The 15,351-nt window shown below is 40.9% G+C and overlaps 1 protein-coding gene across 1 annotated transcript; it reads left to right on the plus strand.

Annotated features, from left to right (window-relative positions):
- The first annotated feature begins 4,803 nt into the window (after positions 1–4,803).
- LOC100475220 (olfactory receptor 11A1) lies at positions 4,804–5,709 on the plus strand. Its single transcript, XM_002918594.3, has one exon. The coding sequence runs from the start codon at positions 4,804–4,806 to the stop codon at positions 5,707–5,709; it is 906 nt and encodes a 301-aa protein (XP_002918640.2).
- The last annotated feature ends 9,642 nt before the right edge of the window (positions 5,710–15,351 follow it).

Here is a 15,351-nt window from a genome sequence, read left to right on the forward strand (position 1 = left end):
TCTGAAGCCCTCAGTTTGTTTCCCAGAGTCCATAGTCTGTCATGGTTCATTCCCCCTTCTGTTTACCCCCCCCTTTCTTCTTCCCTTTCTTCTCTTAACGATCTTACAATACACAAATGTTAAATGCAATCACTACCAAGATCAAGATCTAGAATATAAATGACAAGATTAAAATGAGAAATAGATAAATGCACAATCATAATTAATTCTGTCAGTGTTTATATATATTTTGCAACTATGTTATTAAATACATACAGGTTTAGGATTATTTGGGCTTTGTGTTTAATTGACCCTTTTTCATCATGAAATACCTTTTTATATCTTTCAATATTTCTTGCAGTCATCTTCTTTGTCTGATATTATTATAGACACATTAAATTTCTTTGTGTTGTTGTCTCAAAAAAAAAGAAATTAATTATCTTAAAACTCTCCCTGTCTTCATACCTCCTTGGGAAGCCATTGTGGACTTCTAGAGCAGGGTTTCTCAAGGGCAGCCTCATTAACATCTGTGCTTTATTATAGGGGTCTGTTCTGTGCATTGTAGGGTATTTAGCAATATCCCTGTCCTCTGCTCACTGGCTGCCAGTAGTATACCCCCTCTCCAGTTGTGACAACTAGAAATGTCTGCAGATACTGCCAAATGCTGGGAGGGGTAGAAATCACCCCTAATTGAACACCACTGGCCTTGTGCTATGCATACTCCAGGTTAAAGATTGCTTATCTAGCTTGTTAGGAATGTGAACAAGGCCGAAATCAGCCAAATGTGTTATTTGTGCTTTTATTCAGGAAAAGGGCAAAATCTGGTTGTTTGCATTTAAATTCCCTTCCTCAATGAGTAGGGAGTTGTTGAACCCACGGAGCTAGAGAGTTGTTGAGTCCATATCAAAGTTGTTGGGCTTAGATGTCCCTCGACAGATGAATGGATAAAGAAGATGTGGTACACACACACACACACACACACACACACACACACACTGGAATATTACCTGGCCATCAAAAAGAATGAAATCTTGCCATTTGCAATGATGTGGATGGAACTAGAGGGTATTATGCTAAGCGAAGTAAGTCAGTCAAAGAAAGACAAATACTGTATGATTTCACTCATGTGGAATTTAAGAAACAACAGATGAATATGGGGGAGGGGAGGGAGAAATAAAATAAGTTTACAACAGAGAGGGAGGCAAACTATAAGAGACTCTTAACTCTAGGAAACAAACTGAGTGTTGCTGGAGGGGAGGGTTGAAGGATGGGATAGCTGGGTGATGGGCATTAAGGAGAGCACGTGATGTGATGAGCACTGGGTGTTATACGTAACTGATGAATCACTAAACTCTGCCCCTGAAACTAATAATACACTATGTGTTAACTAAATTGAATTTAAATAAAAAATTTAAAAAAACAGAACAGTAAAAAAAAAAGTTGTTGGGCTTAAGGGAGCACTGGGTCTTGAGGCAAGTAAGATTTGGTTAGGAGAAGATATTTAAAGATGCCAGAGAAGGGAAAGAATGGAGATGACGAATGAAGTCACTAACAATAGAAATCATGCCATTTGTGTTTTGCCAGCCATTGTGCTAAGTACTTCATATGGACTGTCTTGTGGAATAATCATAATAACCTAGGAGATAGCTATAATCATGTGTTAGTTAGGGTACAGGTTAAGCTGTTGTAACAAAGAGACTAAAAAAACTCCAGTGACTTAGACAAAATAGAAATATATGTATCTCCATGAAAAGACCAGGTGGGCTGTTCAGGGTTACACTAGTACACCACGTTGAGGAACCAGGCTGCTTCTATGCTGTTGCTCTGTTCTCTTCAATATCCAGCTTCCATCTCGTGGCCCTGGATGGCAGCTGCCGATTCTTGTATCAGGTCTGTATTCCAGCCAGTGGGAAGGGTAAAAAGGAAGAGGTGAGGAAATGTACTTTCCTTTTAAGGGCACAATCTAAAAATTATACACCTCATTTAATTCACACCCTGTTGACTTGACTAAGCTGCAAAGAAAATGTGGGTTTTAGCTGGGCAGCCATGTATCTAGCTACAGGTGTTGGAGAACTATAGCTTAAGGTCCAATGGCTTTTTTCTTGGTAAATAAAGTTTTATTGCATACAGTGCCTCCCATTCATTTATATATTATCTATGCTACTCTTCATGACAATGACATTTTCCCACAGTTGTGGCAAAGACCAGATGGCCTGCAAAGCCTAAAAACTCTGGCCTTTAAGAAAAAAGTTTGTCAATTCCTGTTCTAGAAGAAGGAGGAAATGGATATTTGGGGTCTCCGAGTAGGCTTTGCCACAATTCTTACCTAACAGACGAGGAGATGGAAGCACACAGAATTAAGTGAATGGCCCAAGGTGACACACTGAGAAGTGGTAGAGCTAAGATCCGAATGTGGCTCTGTTTGACTCCAAAAGCAAAGCACTATTTATTGTATCATACTGCCTTATGAATTCATTCAGCAAATATTTATTGTGTCTACTCAGCATCGGGAAATGTTCTAGGTGTTTGGGATTCTGTGTTGAATAAAAGAGAGGAAATCGATATTCTTGTGAAGCCTCCATTAAATGAGACAGACTATTAGGAAGGAGTTAATCAAAATATATTCTATTTAGAGGCAATAGGGACTATAAATAAAAAGTAAGTCAAGAAAGAAGGGAAGGTAGTGATAGAGTTGGGTAAGGATTCATTTTTAAAAAAATGGTTAAAGATGGCTGCAATATTGGGGAAACTAAGGAGAATGAGTTGGACCATAGCTCTTGAGGAACAGGTGGGAAGCTGGGCTGAGAACACCCAGGAAAAGCCCTGAGTTTTCCCTCAAAGGAAGCTGGTCAGGAACTGGTGCCAAAGGAACCAAGAAAGTATGGGTGTCCAAGGCTTAGGTGTGATGGGTACCTGGTGCAGAGTAGATGTATCAGAAAAAGTCTGGTTTAAGGGTATTAGATTATGGTGGAGCATTTGCCTTTAATCCTTTTAGACAGAATTCCAAAAACTTTTCACATAGAGACAAAAATGGGCACGTACACATGTATATGCAAATAAAAGCAGGCAGTGAGTCGGTTTGTATGGTGGAAAAACAATAAATGTTGGAGGCACATGGAACCATGAATGTCAGCTCATGCTTGATGACTTCCATCAAATTGTTGTTTGTGCTATTATTAGCCATGATTTAGTGACCATTTTCTATGTGGCAGGCACTTTATATTCATAATCTCACCTAATCCTTACATAACTCTATAAATAGATATGAGTGTTATCTTCAATTATCTTTAAGTTAAATTAAGTGGTGAAATTAAGTGGTGATAGGTAACAGTTGAGAATCAATGAGAGCTGTACAATTTCCTCCCATGCATTTATATTACTTTATCTTATTTAAGTATAGTGATTAGTAATGTTGGTTAATGCTTCTGTGGGGCTGTTTTCACAAAGAATTTAATTTTGTAAAGAAAAATTTTAATGTTTATTTAGTGCTTACTATGTGTCAGGCAGTGTTTTAATTACACGTATTTACTTTTCAAAACGATACTGCAAGGAGTTACTATTATCCTCGTTTTTTTGGGTGAGCATCTTAGGCCCATGGAGCATAAGTAACTTGCCCAAGGTCATACAGCCAGTAGATGGAGAGGCTGGGAGATGATCCTGGGCAGTTTGGTGCTGGCATTCTCATGTTTAGTCATTATACTATACTGCCTCACAAAACAGACCAATGAAACAACTGAATGAGAAAAAGTGCTAATTTATCTTCCACTGCCCATGATGTATATGAGAAGCCTGGTTATTTGGGCCTTGTGATCTAACCCATGGCCACTGGTACCTCCCTAATGCCAGCATATCTGAATTGCAGGCAAAGACCCATGGAGCAAATATTTCACTTCTAGAAGACTGCACTGGGAAAACCAAATTTTAAAAGTGATGACAAAGATGATAGCATGTGCGGCTGTCTATACCTGACTGTGTAGCTCCAGATGGATGTGTGTGTGTGTGTGTGTGTGTGTGTGTGTGTGTGTGTGTGTATGTCCATTCAGATGCGTGCACATGAGTCTAACCAACAGTTTCAAATGGCAGCTACTGGGCTTTCTTCCCAGTAGCCTAAAATCCAGTCTTTTATGTGGCAAGATTAAAAAGTGAGAAATCTTTATTCTGTTTTAAAATGTAAACCTGTTTTTCCAGAATCTGCTCTCTCCAGAAACTACTATTCTGCAATTTCATGGATGTTACTACCAAACAAGCATGGATGGCCCAATACCATCAATGGAATGATTCTTTGCCTCAGTCCTGGCATTTCAGCTCCCATTTCATGCTCTGGTAAAGAAGGTCATAAATATTACTTGTTATCTGGCCTGTCATTTCTTTGAATTGTCAACATCGAGTAAAGATTTTCCTTGGGAAATTCTTCTGTCCAAAATGGCACCAAGGATGCCAATCATGGGCTCTACACGCCTCCTTTAAATGTGAATTTGGGGGTCTTAACCTGCTACCAGTACAGTTGTGTTCTGAATTGTTCCCTAAAGGATGGGGTAGATTTCCACTGAGCCATTTCTTCTACCATTTAGTCTCATCCTATTCCACCCCCTTATGAAATGACAGGTTCAGTTGATTTCTATAAAATAGCTTTTCTGAAGGCAAATTTAATGGCTACCATGAGAACAATCCCCAGGAAATGCCCTCATCAGTGCAGAGCTCTAACAACTGATAGAATTGGAACATGTAGGGAATCTTAGTGGCTGAGGGATCTGATATAACAGGATGGAGAAACTGACATTTCCTTGGGAACTTCTGACTTCTGTGGAGCCAGGAAATACCACTATGACGGTGACTGAGTTCATCACCCTAGGGTTTGGAGACCTCAAGGAATTGGGTCCCTTGTTCTTCCTGGTGTTTGGCATTGTCTACCTAGCCACCATATCTGGGAATCTCCTCCTCATGGTTCTGGTGAGCACTCAGCGGGGACTCCAGACACCAATGTACTTCTTTCTGGCAAGCCTCTCATGCCTAGAGGTCTGTTATACATCCAACATTGTGCCCAGGATGCTGGTGGACTTGTTGAGAAAGAACAGAGTGATCTCCATGGCAGGCTGTGTTATGCAGCTCTACTTCTTTGGGGCTCTGGGCAGCACTGAATGCTATCTTCTGGCAGTGATGTCATATGACCGCTATCTGGCTGTCTGCCGGCCCTTGCACTATCCAACACTGATGCATGGAACCATATGTGTGGGGCTAGTAATTGGTTCGTGGTTTAGTGGCTTCACAGTGGCAGCTGCATTCCAAGCTGCTATGGTAACCAGTTTGACCTTCTGTGGTGGCAATGAGATTGACCATTTCTTCTGTGACTTGAAACCTCTGCAGAAACTCTTCTGCTCAGATCCGCAACTGGTCAACTTAGTCTGCATGAGTCTGACAGTGCTGGTGACTTTGGCCCCCTTTGGACTAACCCTAGCCTCCTACTGGAAGATTCTTGCCATGGTCTTACATATACCTTCTATGACTGGTAGGCAGAAGGCATTCTCTACGAGTTCTTCTCATCTAGTAGTTGTGACCTTGTTTTATGGGACCTTGGTCCTGGTCTATGCTGTGCCCTTGGCTGGTCAAGTGCCAGCTCTCAACAAAACCTTCTCCTTGCTCTATACTGTTGTCACTCCCATGTGTAACCCCCTTATCTACAGCCTCAAAAACAAAGATGTCAAGGAGGCACTGTGGAAGCTGAGGATTTGATCCTACAATGACGAGTTCCATTCAATTGACAAAAATGGTGGCAGTCTGAAGGTCAAGGCACTGTCTGTCCTCATCCTCAGGGAACTCTCAGCCTGATTAGGAAAGCATAGGATAGATTATAATATTTATGAGGTAAAATATTGGTTAATCCCCCAAATAATCTATTTAGCTGCTTTGGGGGAAGAGTTAGTAGATTTGTCTTGGTGTCCTTGAAATTACCTAGTTTTCCTTGAGCATATTTGTACTTAGAGGGGAGGAGCACCTCCTAAGAGGGGAACTATTCTGGGATAAAAAATAAATAGTTGCTGCATATAATCCCCCCAAAAGCTCAATCATGAAAGTAGGTATTGGCAAGTGTGTTTTAGTTGTCTTCAATTTCGTGTGTGTGTGTGTGTGTGTTTTATAAATGAGACTGGAAGATTTGGGGTTGGAGGAGGAGTGATAATTGTGCTAACCCCATAAGATTAAAAAAAGATAAAGGTGGGATCTAATAAAATATATGGGAACCCACTAGAAGACTAGTTTTAGAGATATGTGCATTAAACACAGTTTGTTAGACATGTGGATTGCCTCAAGGCACTCTTTTCTAAGTTGAATTTTCTCTAGCATTTATGGCTACCCACTGTGTTTTCATTTTGTTCTTTCTGTTCTCTTCCCAGATCCTCCTTCTGCTATGTACCTGAATTTGCCTTTCTGGCCTCACTTGTGCTTTTGTTTTTTTTTTTTTTTTTTGTATCTGTTGCCAGCTACTTAACATTATCAACTGGTATATTCAAGTGACACTTTAAGAGAGAGGGAGATCAAAAAGATTCTGCTGTGATAAGGGAGAGAATACATGCATTTGTTTATTGAATATTTATTGAATGAAAAATATTTGTTGAAAAAATATTTATTGAGAGCCTGATATTATCCAGGCATCGATTGTGGTAGGTGTTAGGAATAGAATAGTTAACAATATAGATACAGCTTCTGACCTCAAATATATTACAGCCTTGGCGACTTTGGTGTTCAAATGGCTCAGAATTTATGTTTTTCACATTATAGACTATGTAGTTCTTGAGAGCGCTGCCTATAAAGAGAATCTCTGTATATAAAATCCCAATATTCTTATTTACCCTAATTTTTAGAGTAATTATATAATTAATAGAAAACAACCTAATGTAAAGACCTAACAAAGCATTTAGTAGGACATAGGAACAAACAAAAATGCTCAAAATGTCCCTTGCTTAGTTAGATAAATTTGCCCCATTTTTTCCTTTAAGACCCAACTCAAGTTCTACCTTCTCTCTCCCTATCTGTCCTATTCATGTCATTTCTTCCCCTGAGAAATTATTTCCCTTCATTTGACAAGTAGCATTCACTGCTCTCTATGTTTTATGTATATGCCCTATCTTTCTAGTGAGGTTATAAATCCTTCAAGGACAGAGAAAGAAAGTCCTTTCTGGCTGTACACTCAAGTACCCAGCATAGTGCACTACACGCAGCAGACCCATCTTCAGAGGATAAAATCTGAGCTCTTCAGCATAGAAATCAAGGGCCTCCATGACCCTGTTTTTGCCTCCTTCCCTAGTCTCTTCTCCCACCAGACTCCATCTCAGTTTACCATATCACACCTGTGCATCATTACTCATTCCCTTTGCCTGGAAGATCCTGCGCATATTTGTTTTTCATGTAGGTAATGCCCCTTCATCTTTTTCACGCATTATCATCCTCAATAGTAAGACTTCCCCTATCATTTTCTCCCAGCCAACACATTGAGTGAAGGAATACTGCCCTGTGTCTCCATGGACTCATAGTGGACCTATGTTAAAGCAGTAATCACATTATCTGTGGTTTGCCACCGCATCTTCAGTGCCTAGAAGAATGCTTGGAATAGGAGACACCCAAGGAATACTTGCTGGGTGACTAGCTGAATGTTATATGTCTTCCTTCCCTAGTAGATTATTATTATTTCAAGTACCACCTATGTATTGATGATTCCTCCATAATTTGATGCTATGACAAATGCTGTGAAGGAAAATCAGTCTGCTGGGAAGGAATATAACAAGGATAACGAATTTGGATTGGGTTGGAAGTATCAGAAAAGACTTCTCTGAAAATATGGCATTTGAACAGAGACCAGAAAGATGAGTAAAGACCTTGAAGTGTTTGGGATCAGAGAAAAGGCTAGTGTGGTTACAGTGTGGTGACCAAGGGGAAGAATGTGGTAGGTGGGGCTGGGAGGTAGGCAGACCAGATAATACAAGGTTTCACTGGATTTCATTGTAAGTAAGATTGGAACTCTTTGAAGGGTTTTTAGGAAAGTGACGTGATCCATTTTATGCTTTAAAATCACTCTGGCTGATATGTACAGAATGACTTTTAATTCTGGGGCCTAATCGACATTAAGAAGCCAATTACGGCACTATTACAATGTTACACAGTGAGAAATGATGGTAGTGTGGAGTAGTTGCAGAGATGGGGAGAAATGAATTGAGCTCTATTCAGAGGTAGAAATGATAGGGTTTGGTGATGAAGTATAGAGGAAGGCATCAGTAATAACTCTCAGGTTACTTGTTTGTGAGTCGAATATGTGGTTGGGTCACTCACTGGGATGGGAAGCCCTGGAATAGCTCCACATTTGGGGAAGAAGAGAAATGATGAGATCAGTTTTGTATGAGAGTATTCTGATATAGCAGTGGGTGTTAACTAGGAGTTAAATATATTGGTCTGAAACTCAGAAGAGATATCTGGGCTAGAAATATGAATTTAGAATCCATCAGCATGTAGATGGCATTTAAAAGCCTGGAAATGGGTGAAATCTTGTAGAGAAGCAGTTTAGAAGGAGAAGAGAACTCAGAATGGAGCCCTGGGAATTCCACCATGTAGAGGAAGAATAACCAGTAAATAAGACTGAGGAGCAATAGAGAGATAGGAGGAAATCCATACATGCAAGTAGAGGGAAGAGAAATTCTTTTTTCAAGGAAAGAATTGTTTAGGGAGGAAAGGCTGGTAAACTGTACTAAAGACTGCTGAGAGGAGGAGCAAGCTGAGGACAGAGAAGAGTCCATTGTATCTGATAGCATGGAGGATACTGATGACCTCACTAACAGAACTTTTGGTAGAGCAATGGGTGCAGAAGCCACACTGGAATGAGATACAGGAGTGAATAAAAAGTGTAGATAACACTATGTATAGATAATTCTTTGGAGAAGCCTGTCTCTGAAAAGAAGAGAGAGCTGGAACAGAGCTTAAGGGAAGATGTTTGTTCTTACAATGTGAAAGAATATAAAATATTTGAATACCATTAAGAAGAAGAATTGATTAGAAAGAGAGAAGTTGAAGATGCAGGAGACCAGGGGGATACAGCATTTTATGGCCCCTGCAAAGGTTGGAAGGTCCAAGGTCCACAGCCCATGTGAAGGGAGTGACCTCTGATCAAAGAAATGACACTTATACTCTGACAAATACGTATGGAATACCTACTGTGTGCTTGATTTTGTTTCAAGTATTAGGGTTACAACAATGAAGAAAGCATCATCTCTGTCTTCACAGATCTCGCAGTTTAGTGAAAAAGACATACGAGTAAATAGACAATTATAATCAGGTTGATTAATACTCTGATAATTACAGGATCCTATGTCAGTCCTGGGAAGAGTCATTGTTATGGGCTGAATTTTGTCGCCAAAAGAAAGATATATTTTGGAGTCCTAATGCCCAGTACCTCAGCATGTGACCTTATTTGGATAGGGTCTTTACAGGGGTAACTGAGTTAAAATTAGGTCATTAAGGTAGATTCCAATTTAATATGACTGGTGTCCTTATAAAAAGGGGAAATTCAGGCATAAGGACACACACAGGAACAATGCCATGTGAAGATGGAGGCAGAGATTGGAATGCTATGTCGGCAAGCCAAGACACACCAAAGATTGCCAGCAAACCACCAGAAGCTAGGAGAGAGACATGGGACAGATTCTCCCTTGCTGCCCTCAGAAGAAATCAATGCTGACTTGATCCTGGACTTCTGGCCTCCAGAACTTTGAGGAAGTAAACTTTTGTTGTTTAGACCACTCAGTTTGTGGTACTTTGTTATGGCAGCCCTAGCAAACTCATCCAAACCAGTCTGAGGGAGGGGGTTTGGTCAGGTTAAGGGAAGACTGCCAAGTGGAGGTGTTATTTCAGCCAAGTGAAGATAAATAACAGGATTGCATGGGTGGTGCCTGGGGAGACCATTTTATGAAGAGCAATCATCACCTGCAGTGGTTTGGAAGTGAAAGAGAGTGTACATGTCCAAACTATTGCAAGTAATCCAGTGTGGCTGCATATAGACTGTGTGGGCATGGTGGCGACAACTGAGACCCAAGAAGCTGGAGCCAGTTCATGGAGGGCCTCTATTCCAGGCCATGGAATTTGGATTTTATCCTGAAGCCAAGTGATTGGCCTTTAAATACTCATTCCCCTCCCCACTATTCACTGGCCTAATGCCATTTCTTCCAGGAAGCCTTCTCTTACATCCACTGTGGAACTTTTCACACACAAATATGAAAAAGAACTTCCTTCTTATCTCTTCAAATATGTAGTTGAGCTCCTTGAGAGAAGGGGCTATGTCCTTTTTACCAAGATACATGCATAATGCCGGGCAAGTGCTTGGTATATAGTAGTCTCTCAATAAATGGCTATCTAGTGTGTTCCTAGGAAGCATTGGGACTTCCTTGTTCTCTTTGGAGTGATATTCAGCACACTCCATATTTTGCCTTTCCTCCTCTCTTCCTCCTTCCTGTCACTGATGACCCAGCCACTTCCACCCTTGGCTCTCATTTCACTTCTCCACTTGGGTTTCTTTTTGATCAAGGACTCTGGGAGCTCCCAGTATGCTTCCTCCCACCCAAAATTGGCAGTCCCCACATCGGGCAGCCTCTCATGCCTTTAGGTTCCCACTGTCTCCAAGGGAGCCTGGGTTATACTGTGCAAAATCCTGCAGTCCAACCTTGTCACCTAGCTTCTTTCCCCTGGTTCTGCCAGCCCTAGTGCTTAACTTAGCCTAAGCAGGGTCATTAGGTTGGTTTCAAGGAAGTAGCTCTGGCCAGAATGGACCAAAGAACAGGTGGCAACTTTGGCAAGAAGATGCAGTTGAGGCTACAGGATGCAATGGCATTGCTGGCTCAACAGGTGGGCAGGGTCAGATAATCTGAGCAATCTCAACTAGGCCAAACTTGACCCACGGGATCCCCACTGAAAAAGGCAAACTAGGACACCAGAACAGGAAATTAGAAAGAATGATAGTCAAGGCAAGATGCTGATCAGAAACCATGTGCACTAGATTGAACTCATTTAAAAAGTACATATCCCCATTCCTACATGCACAAACACACCCCAACTTGAGGTAGCACGCGCATGCGCACACACACGCACACACACACACACACACACACACACCCCACAGACACAAAATGCTGACACAGGGACCCATGCCCACACTGGAAGAACTTGGTGTGACATGGTTTGGTTGGCAAATACTGTAACACCTGATGTGTTTGCAGTTGGCAGGGAAAGAGGTGCTCTTTACAAGTGCACGTCCCAAATAATAGAAGTATCCCTTGAAGGGAACAAGGTCTTTTTCATTGTAATCGTTTCAAACAGATAGCTTGCTTTCTTCTTATACCAATTGAATCTGATACAATTTAACTTTTTCTGGACGACTCCAAGCCATCTTTATGGACACTCATTACTGGGGGCTGGGCTGAGACATAGGGTGTTATCAGGAGCTGAAGTGTACTGGTCTCTATCCCTCCACTAAACGGCCCCAGTATTAAGGATCCTATTTACACAGACACTCATGTTACCCATATACTTAGGTATGAATATATACACACACCATATTTCATATAAGTGTCTATATAAGATACATACATAAGTCATATTATACAGATACAGTATAGTTACTTATAATCAACCTATTACCTCCTTGCAGCAAGGTTTGTAAGTGGCTCCTGTTCTTATAGCCAATAGCTTGCTTCTTTCGTCACTTTCCTTCCTTTTTTGCACACTAACTGTTGGGATTAAGGAGTTAGCGCCTCATTCACTGCAGAGTTGATGGTTTTAATTGGTCACACCTGTCTTAGTTGAAGAAGGCATTTTAACTATAAAGAATTTCACTGGGAGATAGGCTCAGGGGGAGTTATTAAAAGCAAGTGCAAAACAGCTCCTTGGGAGGCCATTATTTTGCATTTCCCCCTGCCCCCACCCCCACATATTTATTACTGGTAACAAGGTGAGAGAAAATGCCCTGACTTCATTAGAAACCTGGAAAAATAATTTTCCTTATCAATATCTTCCTTTCTTGCTAGGGCACATTTTGTCTGGAATGTGGTGTGGCAAAACGGCCAACCCCAAGCATCATTTTTGTCTAAAGGGCAGTGTTAATAAACTCTCTGGAGCTTCAGGACTCATCCCCGGAGAACAATCCCATCCTCCCCGCCCCTCACCCCCCACATACCTGCAGCAAAACAGCCATCTCATTAGCTCAAAGTTGTAAATAACTCAAATAACTCAGGCCCCGCCTAGGCTGGTGGTAATCACAAGTGTGCCACTTCAGGGAGGGGAGAGAAACAGTTTCAGACTGTTTCACCAGCATCTGTTTTACTTACATACAAACAATGTGCTCACCACAAACCCTATCTGTTTATTGAAACCAGCCTGGCAGAACCTAGTGTGACATGCCCTGGTTGGCAGATACCTTAACATCTGATCCGTTTGGCATCGGCCAGGAAGGAAATGTTTGCAAGTGCATGTCCCAAATAATAGAAGCATCCTTGCACGAGCCAGGTCCTTTTCATTGTAATTGTTTCAAATAGATAGGTCTCTGTCTTTTCATGCCAAGTGAACCTGACATAATTTGCCCTTTTCAGGTTGATTCCAGCCATCTTTATAGACACTAATCATTGAGTTGGGCTGGGATGTAAGGGGTGTCCTTAGGAGCTATGTTGAGGGGGATCAGACTGTTTAATCATCCAATAAATGGCCCCAGGCTGTCCAGTTTTTTAGAACTATCCTGTCTCCTTTCCAAAGTCTTTGCTTTCTGATAATGTTGTTTATGCCTCCAGTAGCCCTTTGACATTTTCTATTCTACTCTGGAGTCAGAAACCAAGCAGAGTTACAATTATGTAAAGAAGTAAGATTGAGAGCCTTAAGAGTTTTTCTATAAGTACTCTGCATGAGTTTTGGTGTATAGATTTTATATCATCTCTTCTGCCTGCTCTAAGATCTTTAAAGGTTAAGCCTTATTTTTTTAGCTCTGAGAGTACTAGAAAGTTATGGTTTCCAGGAAGGGAACTTTCAGATAAGTGATGTATCATCACAGTTGGGATTAATACCCATAAAGTAAACCTCACAAAAAGAAAGGATGTGTTTGGTAAATTAATACCTTAAGCAGAATCATAAGGGCAATTAATGCAAGTTTCATTTACATGTGAAACTTGACTATACTTCTCTGGACCCCATTAAGTGATCTATTCCATAATACAATTCACTGTACATATTTGGAAGGAACATTAGCAAAGAATAATACCTCAATCAATCCAGTGAAAAGAAAGTTCATTTGCATAAAGTCAGCCTGGTACATAGACACACAGAGAATTCATGGAAGCTCTCAGTCCTTGGGTAGTCATAGTAGCAGCTGAAAAAAAGACAGAACCAAGGCCATGATAGCAGGGAAAGTTAAAGGTCCAGGGTGTCTTTAGCTCAAGAATAACTGTTGAGGGTCTTATCTCAGAAAGACAGAAATATGTCCACAAGCCTGAGTCACAGCCTTTTCTTGTACCATGATTGGAATGGGATATGTTTCTGAAATTAGTCTGCGAAGGAAATTTCTTTTTTTTTAAGAGAGAGGAAGAGAGAGAGCGGGGGTGGAAGGGCAGAGGGAGAGGAAAAGAGAGAATCTTAAGCAGGCTCCATGCTCAGTGCTGAGCCCAATGGGGGGTTCGATCTCACAGCCCTGAGATCATGACCTGAGCTGAAATCAAGAGTCAGCCACTTAGATGATTGAGCCAGCCAGGTGCCCCTGCGAAGGAAATTTCTAAACAAGAAGAGTCAATATTAGTGGAGCTATTACTTTATAGGTTTGAAAGATATTCTGGGTTTTTACTAAGTCAGACTGGCCTTCCCACCAATTAATAGCAGGTAGCTATGTGCCGGTATCATGCTAAGTTTTTTTGCATGTGTTATTTCATCTAAGCCTCATGAACTTTGCAGGTGGATGTCATTTCCATGGTAAATAAGGAAATAGCAGTTTTGTGAAAGTGATTCACTTGACCAAATTAGTGAGCGGTCAAATTCGGTTTCAAACCCAGTTCTAATGCCACTGCCTGCTATCTTAACCACTACCACATGCTGTAGATCCTTAAGAGATGGGATAAGACAAATACTGTAGGGCACTGTAACAGGTATATGTCAGTAACTAGGCTAAGACTCATGTCAAGGGGTCCTTCCAAACCCTACTTATCTTCCTCCAAACCCACAAGGCAATGACCTTCATTTAGTCCTGGTTAGGATGATGATTACAGAATGCATGAAAGAGAAAGGACAATATAAGTGTCCTAATTTCTTAAACAATTGTCCTTGAGGCCATGTCTATACAACCCAAAGAGAAGTTGTTACTCAACATTTGGAACTGTGACCAAGGTCTGACTGGCAACATGTTTTAACTTTCAGGAGCAACACTGGCAACATTGACCAATCAGTCTTGCACTAGCTAGCATCAGCAGTGCAGTGCATGCTACTTTCATGTCACTGAAAAAAATGAGTGGTTATTGTTAAAAGCAAAGGATCAATGTCAAATATTGTGTGAAATGAATTTGCAAGTGAGATACTTTATGTGTTAAGAGATACTTATGAGGAGCCGAATAATATTGAGAGCAAGAATTGGGAGTACCAGGAAAGGTTTAGGAACAGTGTCCTTGATGATGCATGAATTGGTCATCTCATCATTCACAGGATTGATGGAAATATTGAAAAGGTCAGAGTTTGCTTCATTAAATGGCTTAATACCTTGCAACTGTGAGAATGATGGCTGATGAATCCAATTTGGAGGAAGAAGCTAACTTGTTCTGGAAGAAACCCTAAACACAAGCAAAGTTTCTGAAAAGAAGTCAATGCATTTTGAGTGATGAATGAAAATAGGAAGGACTTGACATTTGTTTTGAACTTTCAAGGGAAACTTGACAAAACAAGGTGTTCTCAAGCAGAATAGTAACCAGGGTGGAAAATGGGTTTTCTAGTATGACCGAGAAACAAATGATAGAATCTTCAGAGGCAAACTGTAGCATGCCATAGACCCTAAGATGGGTGCAGAATCCGACTATGGATGAGGATAATGGACTCGTATTGTTCTGCTAGCAATGATACTATCCATGTAGAATTCACTTCTCAAAGGCAGTCAATCAGGCTCATAAGATAAAAATACTAAAGCACTGGAGGAATTCTGTGATTGGATTTTTCTTTTTCTTTTTTTTTTTAAGATTTTATTTATTTATTCAACAGAGATAGAGACAGCCAGTGAGAGAGGGAACACAAGCAGGGGGAGTGGGAGAGGAAGAAGCAGGCTCATAGCGGAGGAGCCTGATGTGGGGCTGAATCCCATAACGCTGGGATCACGCCCTGAGCCGA

Source organism: Ailuropoda melanoleuca, chromosome X (assembly GCF_002007445.2).
Source record: "Ailuropoda melanoleuca isolate Jingjing chromosome X, ASM200744v2, whole genome shotgun sequence".
NCBI lineage: Eukaryota > Metazoa > Chordata > Mammalia > Carnivora > Ursidae > Ailuropoda > Ailuropoda melanoleuca.